Source organism: Ceratotherium simum, chromosome 11, assembly GCF_057802395.1.
Source record: "Ceratotherium simum simum isolate JZ-2026a chromosome 11, ASM5780239v1, whole genome shotgun sequence".
Classification (NCBI taxonomy): Eukaryota; Metazoa; Chordata; class Mammalia; order Perissodactyla; family Rhinocerotidae; genus Ceratotherium; species Ceratotherium simum.
Window position 1 is genome coordinate 49,599,770 of NC_141910.1, and position 17,540 is coordinate 49,617,309.

The window sequence follows — 17,540 nt, forward strand, 5'->3', positions numbered from 1 at the left end:
GTGGCAAGATCAGCTGCCAGCCACCCCCTCTACAGGTCTTGTATAAATGATTTAGCACCTCACTTTGGAATGAGAGGATGTTTTGCACTTACTGTTTTGTTCCCACTGGTGGGCCTTGAGAAAGAATCCCATTTTAGCATCCTGTCCTAGGAGCTTAGGCAGCAGTAAGCTTATGCCCCTCCTTGCAGCCATGTTTGTCTTGGGCCCCAAGCTCTCCACATTTTCCTCCCAACCAGCATAACTAGATTTCTATCATATCCCCCAGCAATCTGACCCAACTGCATAAGAGAAGCTCACTTGAAGCGGATGTATGATTTAATTGCACGAGAGAAGGCTCACTGGACAAGTGGATGTATAATTTAGTTTAAAGAGTCTGGACCAGGAGTCAGGCAGCCTGTCTTAAGCCTGTCTCTCCCACTAAAACGCTGTGGGACCCTAAAAAAGCCAGTTACCCTCTCTGGGCTTTTGTTTCTCAGCCCTAAAACAAAGCTTGAGCTTGATGGTCCCCAAGGTCTGTGCAGCTCTGGGATGCTGAGCTGGTCTGGGGGATTGTGCAAGGCCAGGGCCGGGCCAGTTCAAGGGCAGAGATGATGTCAAAAGCCTTCGAGCACTGCCTGACATTTCCAGTCCCATCAGTGGGCTGCTTTGTTTCAGGTGACAAGATTGTCACAGGATCCGTCTCCTGCTTTAGGGACATGTACTCCCCCAGTCCAGGATAGAGACAAAAGGGTGGGCCCCTGGGTCTGGAGGGCCCCAGGGTGATGTCAACCTCAGCAAGTTAAGGAAGCTGCATGTTCTGATTAGCCTTATCCCAGGATCTAAAATAGGCAGCACAGGGAATGGCTTCCAGGCTCCCGCTCAGCTAAAGATAAAAATATCATGGGCTCGGGGATGTTCCCAGTCATAAATCAATCAGCTACGACTATTTCTGTCCTTATCCCTTGCCCGGGGTTCCTCCTACGACCTCCGTCCATCCTGTCCTCCCTGTCCTGGCCTCCCAGCCACCTTAGCTCTGGAGTAGGACGAGGTTCACCAGCTGCCTTCAGACAACAGTTTAGCAGCTTGCTCACCAACACGAGAATCCTACCCCTGCCTGCAGGTGAACAGATAGGCCTTCTAGTGCCTCCACCAGCCTCTGTGGGCCTGCTTAGCATGGGTCCACTCTGACAGGCTGATCGACTCCCGGCCTGTATGGTCTTGTTGTAGCCCATGGGCTGTGGTGGTTTTGCAGGAACCTTCCCTGAGGAAGCCCTCTGCATGGCTGTGAGTAAGGCTTCTCCTTCATGGAGTTACAGACATTAAAGTACTACCTCTCAAAACCACTGGGAGGATTAAATGAGACCCTGTAAATAAAACACTAAATTTGGCACCTGGGAGGTTGTAGACACTCAGAAAAGAAGACTTGCCCTCCCACAGCTAGCCATTCATCAGGAGCTCCGTCTCCCACCACTGACCCACGTCTTCAGAGAGCTCCTTTGAGGAGATTTTTGTCAGCCTGAAACCCTAAGTCAGCTTCAAATGCAGCTCTTGGAGAGACCTTTGAAGACACTTGGCTACCCTGAAATCCTAAATCAGTTCCCTAGTAACTAACCATAGACCTGGTGCTGCTGGGCCCGCTGGAGACTATGGTCTCACGTCCAGTCTTCCACCACCCTCTGCAGGTTGCAGTGCCATACTGCAGGCAGCGCTGGCTGCACCCCTTGTGCGTCACCAAGACCAAGGACCCTCACGTTATAGTGTAGACTTGAGGCAGTTCACAGATTAAGACAGCAGGGCAAGGTCAGGTGTCTAGAGAGGACAACATCCAGCATAACACAGCGATTGACTGTTCACAAGGCACTTGCTCTTTTGATTTTCATGACCACTTGGCCTTGCCTCTGTTCCTAAGCTCAGAAGGGAATTCAGGCATTGTTCAGCCCTTATGCCCTAACAACAGCTGACAGGTCTCAGTCTCAGGCTATGCCCTAGAACATTCCAGAAAATCAATGAAACGGGCATGTGTGGACCTCAATGTAAATATTGGTTCAATTTCTAAAGCTCTTCAGTTTTAACTGTGCTGTAAAACAGCCAGCTTGTGTAGAATACTCTGAGGAAGAGAATTCTGTAAGGAAGTGTGTGTGTGTGTGTGTGTATGTGTGTGTGTCAGTGTGAGTGCATATTGAGTGTTGGGTGTGTGCATTCTCTAGAAATGAAGGCTGCTAAGATACAGCATATATTAGCATTGGGTGTGATTATGATGACTAATACACGTTTCTCCCATGCCGACCAGCTGACAGTTTCTTTTATGGTATTAGTGACATCAAGCACTGGGCTCGACTGCATGGCTTCCACTATCCTCCTTCCATGGCCAGAACCATGGACCCGTCTGGCAGAAGGCTGCGTGTTTTATTCAGTGAAGGCACATGGCAACGTCACATCGTCCACCCAGCACCACATAGTGATGAAATCACTGTTGGAGCAATGAGAGGGGGTATTTGCCTTTCTCCTGTCCTCTTTACCAACCTCAGGGACTTGGGGGGATCTAAGCAGAGTGCATTAGGTGCAGATATCTCATCGTAGTGAGGGAGCCACGTCTTTGATAGCTACAGATCCCATATGCAACTGGAGTTTTCAGGTCATGTATTTATAGACTTTTAGAGCCGGAGAAGACCTTAGAGATTATTCCAGTTGAATCCTTTATTTTGCAGTAAAATGAAGCACAGAAAAAGGGAAGTGACAGTCCAAGGTCACACAGACAGTTAGAGACACAGCTGGGATGAGAACCCACGCTCCTTGACCGTTTTTCCTCTGGCTGATCTTGATTTTGGTAGCATCTTTTCTAGGTGGAAATTACTCTGGCTTCAAATGAAGATTTTTAAACCTGATCTTTTTTCTGAAATGCACAACGTGGAAGAGGAAGAAACCTAGCACACTGTAGGTGCTCAATAATTGGGCTGGTCGGCTTTTGGTGTTCTAGAATAATCTTACTTTATGCAGCTTAACAAGATTGGATCCAATTAATCTTGAATTTGTTTCAGTCTTTATTCTCTTCCAATGACCCAAAGGTGAGTAGAGGTTTGACTCTCACCCCACTGTCCCACTGGAAATTAAGTATGGATCTGAGTTATAATATGACATACATTGGTTTGAAGGAAAGGCTTTCTGAGGAAAAGCACACGGATTTAGAACAACTTTGGTTTAAGCTCCTGGAGGTTTGTGGGAATCCTCTTTGAAGGACAGACACTGCCAGCCCTTGAGGTTATACAGGCTTCCTAGTGAGTTGAGACATAGCACAAATACTTCCTAAACCTACTTCAAATACATGATTAAAACAGACATGTAATGACCCTAATTGTGTACTAAACACTTGGGCCCAACAGTTCTGAATTTGCTTATCATTATGTTTGCAAAGCATATTTTTGATCAAAATCTTCCAATGCATCGGTGTTCTTCCAAACACCATCCTGATGACTCACAGCAGTGCCATCCTACGACTTCTATAGATTCATGTTCTGCAGGGTATGATCCACGCTCCATGGAAGCCCCAGTCTAGCATAAGAAGACTTCGCTGGGGGCTATCTCTTCAGACCCTCAGACACCAGGATTTACAGTTTTTTGGTGCACCAGTGACACACTAGGGAAGAACAATAGAAAACTCACTGCCAGGGTCTTTCAATAGCAGGGGACACAGTGCCCCCTCCTGCCCTCTCACACACATGCCACCTCCCACCACTGCCAACCACCATTCCAAGACCAAACACCACTCTGCAGTCCCAACTGTTGGGAATGTCCCCAGGGCAGGGACCCATAACTTCCTAGTCAATCGTTTACTTTTGTGGAGCACTTTCCATGTGGCAGGCACTCCAGTAGGCTCTGGAGATACAGGGATGGACAAACACAGAAGTGGTCCCTTCTCACGTGGCACTCACAGTCCTTCAAAACCATGATTGGTTCAAAGACTCAGCTGCTCATGCAAATCCATTGCAGGCATTTTAAATCACTGGTGTGTTGAAACATAGCAAAGGGGCTTGGATTAGACTCTTTGCTTTAGGTCTGGGGCCTCAGAGCGGCTCATTAAATCATTGAATTCTGTATCAGATTGTTTGCAAGGAGCTAACTTTGCAACTTGTGCAAGCTTATTGGGAGCCCAGCAGCACCTCTCCTCTCAGGGCATGGGGTTTGGGTAACTGTCAGCATCGGGGCCATGTGGGAAAGTTCTGGGCTGTGGGCAGGTTGCTGCACAGCTGTGGGCATCCTCACTGCCTGGGAGTTCCACACATGGTCTGTGTGGTTCTCACTCTACAGCTAAAGCTATTGGCAGACCTGAAGTGTGGCCTGACTGGGGACCCATCTGCCTCCCTCATCCTCAGTGCTGAGGTCTGGGATGGCAGATTTTCCTGCCCCGAGGGCTCTCCTGTAGCCTCCCCGTCCCTGGAATGCTTTGGGTCCGTGAGTACACACTTTACCTCTAAACCCAAAAGGCCTATCAAATTTCCTATCAAATACCTAGGAGGAAATCCAACTTGGGTATCAGGAAGAACCCAGTTCTGCTAACTCAACAAAGGGTACCATGCAAAGGCAATTGGAGAGTCCTCTGTGTGCAGTGCCCACGTCAGCGCAACTCAGAGGCTGGGCTGGTTCTGAGGTTCCAATTGCGGAAGACACTGTCCTGGCATGGTCTTCTTTCACCAGGCATTGTCCTCTACAAGTATCCCACAGGGGCTTCCGAGAATGCTTCCAATAACCATGGAACTCCTGTTACTTTCTGCTACATACACCTCCAAGCTAGTAACCCATCAATATAATGCAGTCATCTGGTTTCCTTAAAGGCTGCAAAGTCTCCAAGGGCAGCCATGTGTCCCCACTATCAGCACAGCACATGGTAATCACAGGACACATGGGGTCCATCTAATGAATCAATAAATTCCTCTTTTTCTCTCGTTTCCATAGAACCTCACACAGTGTCCCTAACAAAGAAAGGTCTCGAATATGGTAGTGATGGACCCTAAAGATTAGGCTCTTCTGGACTTTTACCCATCACTCTCATCTTCATGGAAAATAATGAAATTTGTGGGTCATAGCTGTGCATCAAACAGCCCTCCTTACTTTAAGGAGACTCAGCTACAAGCTACGCTTTAGGGGGTTTCTTGTTATTTTCCTGCAAGTTCAAGGGGGTGCCTCAACCACATAGCGAAGGGTGGCATTGACCCAGGGATGCCCAGTTGAGTGAGAGCCTAACATCTCCCTCTCCTCTCTGCAGAGCCTCCCCTGCAGTTCTCAGGCCTATGCCCAGCCTCCCCAGGACTGAGTGGGCGCTCGAGAGGCATCGTACCAGGGTGGTGAACTTGTCCACACAGGCGTTGCGGATCTTCTCTGGGGTGGCAGGGCTGTCTAGCCGGAAAAGCTCCTTCATATTATAATCTGTGTGCTGAGCTCGAGCTGCGCGGATGGCGTCCTTGATGGCAAAGAAGATGGAGGCGGCCAGGAAGAGGGGCGGCTCCCCAACAGCCTGAGCAGACAGAGCACAGGACAGAGAATCAGGGGGAGTGGCCCCAGGCTTCACATCAGGAGGGCTGGTGTTGCCAGGAACCCCAGCCAGCACTAACGGGCCACACCAAGCAAGGCAGGAAGGGCAGTTAAAATCAATCAGGGGGGCCGGCCCCGTGGCTTGGCGGTTAAGTGCTTGCGCTCTGCTGCTGGTGGCCCGGGTTCGGATCCCGGGTGTGCACCGAGGCGCCACTTCTCCGGCCATGCTGAGGCCGAGTCCCACGTACAGCAACTAGAAGGATGTGCAGCTATGACATACAACTATCTACTGGGGCTTTGGGGGAAAGAAAATAAATAAATAAAATCTTTAAAATCAATCAGGGGCTGAGAACAATGGATCTAGTAAATGATTCAACCTTTTTGGCATATTTCTTTTAACCCTTATTATGTGATTTTTTCTGATGACACCATGGAAATACAATGTATCATTAAAATTTATATTAAATAATTGTATGTTATAGACGAAAAAATCTGACATGAATTTTAACTCTTTCTTCACAGTTATAAGCCTATGGGAATACTCCACCTGCAACTCTGACACCAACAGTTATAGGCACCATATTATATTTACAGCATCTGCTGGAATATAAGCCTTATGACAAACAGGAATTAAAACATTTTCTAGCAGAGGTTGTTTTGTCCTCCAAAGCATAGATCGGAGACCACCTGTATCAGAATCACTAGGAGCACTTGTTAAAAATGCATGTTCCAGAGCCAGCCCTGATAGCCTAGTGGTTAAAGTTTGGCGTTCTCCGCTTTGGCAGCCGGGGTTTGGTTCCCTGTCGTGGAACCACACCACTCATCTGTAAGTAGCCACGCCGTGGTGGCGGCTCACACAGAAGAACTACAAGGACTTACAACTAGAATATACGACTATGTACTGGGGCTTTGGGGAGGGAAAAAAAGTAGAAGATAGCAACAGATGCTAGATCAGGGTGAATCTTTTCCAGGAAAAAAAAAAAAAAAAAGCACGTTCCAGGGCCCTACCACAGACCTATGGGATCAAGATTTCTAGAGGTGGGCCCTATAGAACTGCATTTTTTTCATGAGCTCCCAATGATTCTGATGCTTGCTAAAGTGTGAGAGCCAATGGCAAGGATCACAAAGTGGCCCAGACCCTCCCACAGTAAAGTAAACCATGAGATGAGCAAATGGGTCTGTTTCATTGGTTACAAGTGACTATCTGTCTTTCTTCTTAGATCTAGGACTATATCAATCAGCTTAATTGATTTTCAACCATTTTTTTCATACTTATTGGGGACAAGGAAGAAATAGAGGATGGTTATAATCCTTCAGGCATGCTGATCAAGTCTTAAGGTCAGGTGGCAGCCACTGAAGGAGGTGAAGGGGTGTTCATGGAGGTGCTGCCCCATCTGCAGGGAATATGCTTCTTCTCATGGAACTAGAGGGGTGCTGTACCTGTGAGAGCATCTCTAGGACCAAGCATCAGGGATGCACACCTGAGACATGGGTGTAGGTCAAGATTTGACCTACAGGACTGGATTAAGGAATCCCCATGAGTGCACACAAAGGAGCTGGCTTTGGCCACACGGAGGCAGTGTCAACCTTAGCCCAATTCCCTGGTTCTCAGGCAGGACTGCCCACCCCTCCACTGTCCTCACCAAGGCTAGTATCAAACCCTCTTCTCTCTTCCAGACAAGCACCTGCAGACCCACATAGCAAGTGGCTGGATCCCCTGGTCACCACCCGTGGTCTCCCACCATGCAGACCAGAAGGCAGCACAGACGCAGGGCAATGGTACCTTGGATGCATAGATGGCCTTCTTGTTGGGGCTGTCGCGGAGCAGGGACACCCTGAACTCAATGGGGATGCTGCCAAACGCAGGGATCTTGTAGGTGCTGGGGCCGCGGGTGTACAGGCTTCCCTCAGGGGAATACTGCAGCTCCTCCAGGGTGAAGAGGCCAAGGCCCTGGACAAATGCCCCTTCCACCTGCAGGGCAGACAGAGACCGTGGCTACCTTGCCTCTCCCCTCCCCAAGGACATGTACTGCTTCCCACAATGGGCACCAATCCCCACCTGGAGTGGGGCTGGAAAGAAGCTGAAAACATCCCTCCACTGCTTACCTGGCTCCTGCCCGGGCCCAGCATAACCTATCTGGGCCTTCGCCAGGCACTGGCATGGGCAGAGCGAAGGCATTAACGCTGAAGGTCAGTTTCAGAACTTGTCAGCGATTCCAAGAGGGTCACGCAGTGGTAGGCATATATCCCATTAAAACCTGCCTCGGGGCAGGTGGAGATGTTCCTTCAATGTTGCCACGGAGAAATGGCGACCCCAAGCCTAGAAGCCAGCTCATAGGCTAATGGTTGCTGAGTGTCCCTCAGGGGCCCACGCTCCTCCTGTGCGCTGAGTGGGACCATGCGCTGTTGAGCAGCCCCACAAGAGACGGGGAATTCCTTGGATAGTAGATTCCCAGATTCCTGGGAGGCTTTTTGAACTCCCAGCCCTGCCTGCCCTCTGGGAGAGAGTGTGCTCCTGCTGTAGCTTACAGATCTCTTTTAGGGCACCTGCCACGCTCTGCTGCCCACGCGTCTGTACTCCCAGCCTCAGTGCTCAGAATAGCGACAAGTGGTACTGCTGTAGTTACACAAGCGTGCTCCAGGGGGAAACCAGGCACTAATCATCCTGTCTCTGCGGTGCTGAGCTCAGTGCCTGCCATAGTAGGGGCCCCCGCATGCTTGTTCAATGAATTAGTGAACAGATTGACTAACAACTAAGTTTCTGTGTACTCAGTAATTGTCCATTTTTGAGAGATACAATTTAATTTTCTACCAGATGCTCAGTACTTCAGTTCTGGATTCCTCCCTCTGTTTCCTCCTGTTCCACCTGCTCTGCCCAATACTCTCATATTTTCCAAAAGTGATTTTCTTCAGGACATTCATCTCTTTACTCCTCTTGCTCAAACCCGTCTTTTGCCCCCAGTGCCCCCCGCCCCATGCTCGGTAGCATTTACTTCCTGGAGAACAAAACCTGTCCTGTGTGGAAGAGGAATGAGGAGGGAGAAAACTCCTCTGACCTCATACCTCACTGCCTGCGTATCGATGCCAAACTCAATCTCCATTCCACGTTGTGTCCCCTCTCAATCTCTGCGTGTGTGTGTGTGTGCGCGCGTGTGTGCGCCCAATGCTTTCACCATTCATCATCTTGATTTCCGAGGTGCGAAAGCCTTTTCCAAGTTAATTCACATTAATTTGTCTTCTGCCTCAAGAGTTGGGTGGGCTTTCATCTATCTCAACCCCACTCTGAGAGAGACTCACTTGGTACCATGTTCAGACCTTGGACAAGATGTCACGGCTGGTGACCCTAGGAGGGGATGGGGAACATCAGTGGCCAAGTCCATCACCACCCTGGTCCCCCATGAGTCTACCTGTCCAATATCGATGGCAGGGTTCAGACTGGAGCCAACATCCATGACGATGTCTGTGCGGAGGTTCTAAAGTGGACAGCAAAATGGAAGCAGTTTGAGGAGAAAGGGATGTGGGGAATGATAGATGGGTCTCAGTGATCCTCAGATTATTAAATGCCAACCCAAACAGCATTTTCACAGGCAGAGTGCCCTGGGCTCGCTCAGGCAGGGGTGTTCATGTCCCTGCCAATGTCCACTGCCATCGTCACTGCTGAAGTTTGAGTTCTTAGCAATTGGGGAGGAGATGGGAATGGCAATGTCCTCTCAGTAATTTGAAATAAGTGTGCACACACCCACATGTGAGTAGGAAAGGCACGTTCCCAGGTTCCTGGGGCTTTGAACCTGAGTCTGGGTGGATCATGTAAGAAGGAGCCAACAAACTATGTTCCACGGCTGAATCCAGCCCGTCTCCTGTTTTTGTAGGGCCTGTGAGCTAATAATGGTCTTTACGTTTTGAAATGACTGACCAAAATAAAAAGAAGAATATGTTGTGAAGTGAAAACTATATGAAATTCACATTCAGTGTGCATAGGTAACATTTTATTGGAACACAGCCACGCTCATTTGTTTACATACGTCTAGGGCTGTTTTCTACAATGATCGAGTTGAGTAGCCGAGGCAGGCTTGTGGCCCAGAAAGCCTAAAATATTTACTCTTTGGTCCTTTATAGGAAGTTTGCCAAGCTGTGCTGTAAGGCATTATTTTTCTAACCAGAAAGTTTGTCTCTATCAGCTCTTGGTATTGCAATTGAGTTGTTTCTCCTTCCCCCTTGGTACTGAAGGTCTGTAAACTTCTTACCTTATGATCCCCTGTTAAGCAGTCAATTTCCACTTCAGAGCAAGCCACCCCATATGAGAAGTAGTGGAAGGGATTCCCTGAGTTTGTCTCAAAGCTGTAGCCAAGGTCAGGTGTTCTGGGGGAGAAAAGAGAAAATACTGCACATGTATTAAGATGAATATGTCCTCCACCCATACACACACACACAACTTGTCCCACAAAATCTTAAGACCCCAAAGGTTTTATTTTTTCATTCAGCTGTCCTTCAAAAAATGTCCATGTGTTTTGAATATTTTGAACTCATTAATAAAATCCAGATATTCCATAGAATTTTGTTTCTTGTCTCTGCTCCATTTCGCCAACAGCCCTTATATGAATCATCCTGCACAGGAGAGCAGTGTTTAGCAGTATCAATGTGCTGCACTCCACATGGTAGAAACAGGTGACAGATTTGCCTGAGCTCATCAAAGACACGAAAGTCACACTCCAAAGGATCTACTGAACTAGAATTCAAGGTCTTCAGAACCAAAGTTTCTGCCTGCTCTGGCTCCTGGTCACACAAGTTCACCTGCTCACAGGGCTGCACACCTTTCTCAAGGTGAAAGTTAACAAGATCAGTATCTCCTGCAGCCTGGGTGCATCTTTAAGCAGCATTTGCCTGCATTACTTCATCTACGGGCACCTTCTAAATTTCAACAAGTGATTTGAGGAAAGTGTTATTAATAATATTAATTAATAATATTAATAAAAGCAGATGCTCTCACATATTTTTTTCTTTTTCAATTCTGAGTATTTTATACATTTCCACTTTTGCCTGAGTCATGTATATATGTGTGTGTGTGTGTGTATTCTCACACCCAGAGTTTACAGTGCTCTGTATCTATGTTATTCTATACATTACACAGAAATAATGTGAGCTGATGTGATCAGAATCCATATGAAAACAAAACCAATACAGGGCGGAGGAAAAGGCTTCTCCCAGGAGAAACCATCACCTTCTTTGACCTCTGGCTTTACCATCTTCATCTGGGTGTTTCCTTACATAACTCCAGTTTCATTAACTCCAAAAATGAAATAGGAACTTATGAGAAAATCTGCACTAGTTTGTGTTTGTGCAAGTGAAATATTACATAACTCAGGGAGCACTGGCAAAATGTTACTTTGCCTAATATCTAAGTATATACACATGTATATATGTATAACACATATGTATGAAATAGATGTATATCATATATATGTTCATACATTCACACAAGACCTTTTAAAGCAGACATTAAACTATTTTCCAAATCCATTGATCTGTGAGAGAAAAGGTCTTAGTTAAATTTCCCAGAGAAAGCTAAAACACATTATGGCTGACGGTTAATATGATCATATCTTTTTATAGCTTCTAAATCAGATGGGCGGCGTCTCCAGCTCTTCATGCTGCTACTGAATTTTATGGTTGCAGATGTGTGCTCTTTTCTAACTCCTACTTTAAGTTCCACTGAATTCTGCATTTTGTAACAAGATCACATGCTCTAAATCCTCCTCTTGTTCTTTTGAAGGAAAGCCTCCGTAAAGAAATCCGATGCATAGTACAAAGTAACACACATGGGAAACTCAGAACACTGGATCCCCTGGTTCTTACAGGAGAACGCTGAGGGAGGAATGGTTGGTAATTGTCCCACTATGTCATAAACGAGGAAATAGGCTCAGAGAACCACTGATTCCCCAAGCGGAACAGCGCACTTCAAGACCAGAACTAGAACACAGATCTTCTGATACGGCAGCACGTGCTTTCGCCTCCTCGGCACATCGTTTGGTAATCCTACGTATTTAAGAGCATCTTTAAATTGAAATTAGCGGACGTCCATTGAAGAGGTAAGAGTTTTGGTGGAACTGTTCTCTCCTGACCAAAGGCCGAGAGAATTCAGTGCAGGAGGGAACAGAGATTAGGATGACAATACATTGTGAGATGGGCGAGACCAGCACCATACTTACTTATAAAACCCAGTAGCAGACAAGCTCACTGCATCCTGGTAAGCAGCTATGACCTGAGGAGAGGACATGGCCATCAGGAAGGGGTAAGCATGGTTTCCAGAAACCCAGCACTAAGCTTTCCTGGGCTCATCTTCCTCCTCTGGAAGCTGATCTACTCCTTCCACTAGTGACTCACTTCCACACCTTACCTTGCATCCTCACTGCCACCCCCTGCACTAGGTCCTCGTCATCTGAAGCCTGGAGGACTACAGTAGCCTCTTAACTCGTCTTCCCGCTTCAAGTCTCCTCCCCACCTTGCCGTGTAGGCCAGAGCAGCCAGAGTGAAACACCTTAACATATTACACAGCCCATGTCACTCCCCTACTCTACAGCTTTCAATGACTCCCCATCGCCTATAGACCAAATGCCTGACATTAAGGACCGTGGTCTTCTCTCTGGCTTTATGTAGCACACACACCATTGCTACTCCAGCCAAACCTGAGTGTTAACTCTCTGCCAACCCTTCCATGTCCCCACACCTCTGCACCTTCATTCATGTGGTTCCTCTGCTATATCTGTCCAAATCCTTTTCCTCCCTCAACAACCAGCTCACACTTGCCTCTCCAATCGCCTCTCCCCAGTGATCACTCTCTACTCTGGCCTTATAACAGCAACTCTCTATACTGATCATTTGATACTTAGCCTGTTAACCTTGTGTTTTTGTTTATACCTTCCTATTAATAAAGCTATCTGTCTATCTATCCATCCATTCTGTCTCTTTAACTACATTAATAAGTTTTTTTGGTATCCCCAGCGCTAGCACAACACTAAGATTTAATTTGTAGTTGATATAATTTGCGTCATGATCATTGTCAACTATGAACCTCTTTACCATGTACCAGATGCTACTGAGTACTTTGTATGCATTATCTTGTTTAATACTCAACACAACCCTATAAGATCAGTACCATTATTATCTTCACTTTACAGATGAGAAAACTAAGGCTTAGATAAAGAATTTCTCTAGGATCCTTACCATACATATATGGTACCAAATATGTACATATATAGTGGTGGTGGTAATAAAGGCTTGTTCTTCAGTGGGGTACAGACACTGAAGAGATTTGATGCCTGTCATCTCCTGATCACACCTTTTTGATAATGGCCTATATTGGGGTTATCTGCTTACAAGGAACACTGGACTACATGGCCAGTCATTGAGGACAAAGCTCAGGTCAACAGATTGTAAAGGCTTGATTTGTAAAGCTCAGGTCAACAGATTGTAATGTTGTTGAAAACATTAACGTTGCCTGACAAATCCATGCTAAAATCCAAACTACCAAAACCAATCAACGGTCACGTGGTATTTATGTGGGTGGTGTCCATGAGTGTGGGAAGGGAAGTAGAGGTCAAGTGAGTCCTAGTGAGATGGGGGGATCTGAGAGAAATATCTTATCTTCCTTGACTATATTAAGGAAGACTTGTACTACCTGAGCTGGGTTGTATGCAGGCACATTTTATGTGTTACTGTTGTGCCCAGTTCTCCTATTCCAACACCAGGGAATGGTGAAGCAGGGCTGCCATGGATATTTCTGCTTGTTGGAGGAGCAGAAGCCTCCCACCTGAGAGATGCTTCCTTGCAGTATCCCTCTGAAGTTTCTGACAGGCAGGCCTCCAAACCAGAAATCAGAGAACTGGGCTTGTTCTTGCTGCGTATGATGCTTGTTCTGTCACTCCTAAAGTCACAGGCATGACACAACTCTTGGGCCATGTCTTTCCCCTGCCCCCTCACAGATGGAATCTCAGTGGACCCAGACTCTGGAGCCGGGGAGGGGGAGATGCTGCTGGGGCAGGCCTCTGAGTGAAGGAAGTTTGAAGAAAACCAGGCTCATCAAGACTGCGGCCGAGTGGCGTGTAGGACCAGGTCGAGTGAGCCAAGACTTTACAAGGAGGCATGTTCAGCAGTCACCCCCATCTTCTCCGGCTCAGAGCAGCCAAAGCCCTATTCCTACAGGGTTGTCAAGATCCTGGATCAAAAATATTCCTCAAGTGTCTTCCCTCAACTATGAATACTGCAGAGAAAGGGGCCCAGTGAGGTTGAGCATTTCCTCGTCCTGTGAAATTACACAGACCACCTCAGCTTCTCTTTGCCTGAGTGACTAGATCATGACCTCTTATTCCTGCCGGGGTCGGGACAGAGGCTCTGCTCTTAATTCCCCTCTCATTTGCAAATGCAACTTGGATGAACTCAGACTTACCCAGTCTTCCCAGGAGCCGCTAGGATTCTTTCTCTTGAAGGGTTCCAGCCTTTGCAGGATGGTCTGACAAGCTTTCTAGAGAACACATCCACCACACACCAGACACATCAATCCTCTGCATTCCCCACGCAGGCAAAGGCCACTTCCTACTAATGCTGCGCCCAAGGTCCCACTTAAACAGCCTTGCCACCCTCTCAGGGATGACTGGGGCCGGAGTGGAAGCTAGAGGACCCTGCCAAACGGGCAAGCACTGACCTTTGCTTGGAGAGCACTTCCTGACCCAGTTCTCAGGCTGACAGAGGGTGAAATGTCTGAGAGGTCCCTAAGGAGCTACTTCTCCCATCAAACTCTTTCATTTGATTACATCGCCCACGTGGGAGGAGAAGCAGGTGGGTCTTAACTGTCCGACCCCACAGTCGAATTCCAATTTCAGTCCATTGTCTTGTGGCCAGTTCTAACAGCAGGGAGTATGTCTTCCCAGAACCCCTTGTGTTTCCTCCAACTCTCCTCCCCATGCTACCCTCATCCTTCCTGACTTGCATGGAAGCAATTACAGTTCTTGGGCCTCTCTTTTAGCTTGGCGTTTTCCTCCTGGATAAGAGAGCCACAAGTATGGCCACAGCCAAAGAGCCTGCAAGGGCCATTCCAGCTCCCACCCGGGGGACTCTCCAGGCCCAAAGCCTCGGGCTGGCCCTCAGCTCTGCTGGCTCCCGAGGCTCCTTACGTAGACGGCCTGTCCGTTGATGTCAGCGCTGACGGAGGCAGCTGTGGGAGAGGTGTTGGGCACGGTATTAGTGCTCGTCTCACTGATGTAAATCTTAGAGGTGGGGATTTTCAGAGCTCTGCTGGCCACCTGCCAAGAGAGACGACATCACTCTCTAGGGAATGGGTTAGCACGCGGCTTGGCCACCTTCTCCCAAGGCAGGATTCAGGTTCTCTGCTACAGGCAAGAAAATAATTTTGTCAACTATAATTCTACTGAGTCTAGGATGTTCTCACATCTGTCTGAATTTGAAGCAGCAATTTATAGAGTGGATTGGCTGGATTAAAAAATTCCAAGAACCTAATGTTGACTAACAGTGCCTTTTTAAGCTAACCTTGGCTGTTCTAAAAAATCCAGTTGGCCAGTCCCATGAGCCAAGCAGGTGTGCCGACTCTAATCCAGCCACACCCTCCCAGCTCCACTGTAAAGAGTCTTGTGTGTGCAGAACTGGGTACCTTTATGCACACAACACACCCACCTGACACACACAGTCACAGAGCCCTACAATATTGGTAACAGAAGTGATCTCAGAGATCATCTGGCCAACCCCTTTTCACAGATGAGGAAACTGAGGCCAAGAGAGGGACTAGACTTGCCCACAGTTACATGTAAACGAGCAGCAGGGCCAGGGCCAGTCTAGGCCTGCTTTTGCTTCTGGTATGTCCCACTGCTCAGTCTCACACAGCATCTGCCCTCACACAGACACCACAGTGCCAGAGAGGACTCCCACAGCCTCCCGGCTGCTCACCTGGACCATCTTGGTGTGAAGGCCTTGGCCCATTTCAGTGCCCCCATGGGTCAGCAGCACAGAGCCATCTGTGTACACATGAATCAGGGCTCCTGCCTAAGGGAAGAGAAGGATGCCAGACACAAAATTCGGTAAATCCGAACTCAGCTTAAGGCTAGGGACCTAGTCCAGCAAAGGTGCTGGAGCCCAGGAGAAAAAAAAAAAAAAACAGCAGGGACATTTTGGATATAAATCCTAGACAAAAATTAGAGCAGTGTAAATCTACTGATTTAATTATATAGCCCTTCGGGTGTTTGCAAAATTTTTTCATCTCTCTCTCTTTCTCCCATCCTCCTAGGGAGGTAGGTCAAATATCTTTGTCCTCACTCTGTAGATGAAGAACCAGGATCAGAAAGGCAGAGTAACTGCCCTTAGTCCTACAGTCAGGAGGAGTAAGAACTAGAAGTTGACCCCAGATCTTCGAGTCTCATGCTCCTCTCACTGTCTCATGACGTATGGGGCAAATGGGGGTATGCAAGTTCAACTTTTATTTTAACAACAAAGAGCTCCTCTAGTCAGCTCTGTTACCAGTAACCATAGGTTTTACTTTGCAATACTGCAAACAGAGGAGAAAACAGCCCTAGTCCAGTGGAATGGGACGAAATCATACAAAGCAATTACCTGATTCAGAAAATTAAGTGTGAAGCTTATTCCAAACTTGGTAGGAACTATGGACAATCCTCTCTTTTTCCAACAATTCTCCCTGGAGAAAAAGAAACATTCTCATAGGATGTTCTCGACCATATTTATGTTCGATTGGACATATTTTCAGTACAATATCTTTGTAAAATTAGAACAAAGCATCCTTTGTGCTCCCCACATGACCAGTGTCATAACTGAGTTGTGCCCAAATTACAGAGGCAAAATGAGAAAGGTGGGAATTTGGGTTCTGGGTCCTTCATTGCAGCTGGAGCAGGGCCCATACTTGAAAGAATCGGCTTTAAAGTATCATCACTCTTCTTCCACTGGGTCAGAGTGCCCTGGTGACCTTGGACTGTGATCATCCCAGGGAGGAACTGTGGCTCACTGATGAGAATGATAACACTTTCGCTGCACTTTGTATTTGGCTTTTCGTGTAACCCAGTGAGGAAGACGGAGCCAATGTAATTATCCCCACTTTATAGATGATAAAACTGAGGCCCACGGAGATGGAGTGACTGCCAAGGTCACATTTATAGATTAATATCAGAGGCAGGTGCATAACTGTGGTGTTCTTAGTCCTGGGCTGGTGTTCTCTAGAACACGGTGTGCCCAGAAGGCAGACAAATGTGTAAAGATGAACAACACTGATGGGCTATGACATTGAGTGTTGGAAGCCCACCTGCCCCCGGGCTTGAAGATCATTTCAGGATCTTAAAGAGATGGCTATGAATGAGTTGGCAAACTCAGCAGCTTAATGAATTACCCGTTAAACTACTAGCTTTGTATTTTGAGTTCAGCAAAAAGGCTATAGAATATGAAACCCCAGACAGCACCAGAATGTCAGACTCCTCCCCTCTTGGTGCTTACTTGTTGAACTTGTCAATCTCCCTCTTCCGGGCGTGATACTGAGAGCTTGCTAGGCATTCATCCCAGCACCTGGTCAAGGTGAACCCCTCAAGCTTCTGGTTGAAATGTGTCAAGTCCCCTTCTTTGTACATGTTCTTCCTCCGTACCTTCCAAAGGAAAGAGAGACTGAGGCCTTGTCAAGAGACAAGGGGGGGGGGCACAACCTCACGTCAACCTTCCAGCCCCCTCAACAGCACTTGCCCGTTCTCTGCCCCCAGAGGAGAAGCCCAAGATACAAAGCCACTGTCCCCTCAAAGTAGGCTAAGCCTGCCTTGTGCCACCAAATTCTCAGCTTACTTCCTCTGCAGGCAGCCCACAGGTCACTGCAACTTCACTCATCCACTGCTCGGCAATGAGCATCCCCTGGGGGCCCCCAAAGCCTCGGAAGGCTGTGTTGGAGGGCAGGTTGGTCTTGCACAGTCGGCCGGTGCCCCGGATGTTGGGGATTGTGTAGCAGTTGTCCATGTGGAATAGAGCTCGTTCCATTATCTGAA

At 47.6% G+C, this 17,540-nt stretch overlaps 1 protein-coding gene across 3 annotated transcripts in view; it reads right to left on the minus strand.

Moving 5' to 3' along the window:
* Nucleotides 1-2,651: 2,651 nt before the first annotated feature.
* Nucleotides 2,652-17,540, minus strand: part of XDH (xanthine dehydrogenase) — a 64,081-nt gene continuing 49,192 nt past the window's right edge. For all 3 annotated transcript variants that reach the window (XM_087436955.1, XM_087436953.1, XM_087436956.1), the window contains 12 exons: nucleotides 17,344-17,535; nucleotides 17,008-17,153; nucleotides 16,120-16,201; nucleotides 15,460-15,555; nucleotides 14,673-14,801; nucleotides 13,949-14,023; nucleotides 11,712-11,764; nucleotides 9,750-9,864; nucleotides 8,913-8,978; nucleotides 7,289-7,477; nucleotides 5,312-5,488; nucleotides 2,652-3,613 (listed from right to left, as the gene is read on the minus strand). In XM_087436955.1, coding sequence (XP_087293081.1) covers nucleotides 3,563-3,613; nucleotides 5,312-5,488; nucleotides 7,289-7,477; nucleotides 8,913-8,978; nucleotides 9,750-9,864; nucleotides 11,712-11,764; nucleotides 13,949-14,023; nucleotides 14,673-14,801; nucleotides 15,460-15,555; nucleotides 16,120-16,201; nucleotides 17,008-17,153; nucleotides 17,344-17,535 — 1,371 coding nt within the window. In that variant the 3' untranslated portion in view covers nucleotides 2,652-3,562. The remainder of the gene's footprint in view (nucleotides 3,614-5,311; nucleotides 5,489-7,288; nucleotides 7,478-8,912; nucleotides 8,979-9,749; nucleotides 9,865-11,711; nucleotides 11,765-13,948; nucleotides 14,024-14,672; nucleotides 14,802-15,459; nucleotides 15,556-16,119; nucleotides 16,202-17,007; nucleotides 17,154-17,343; nucleotides 17,536-17,540) is intronic.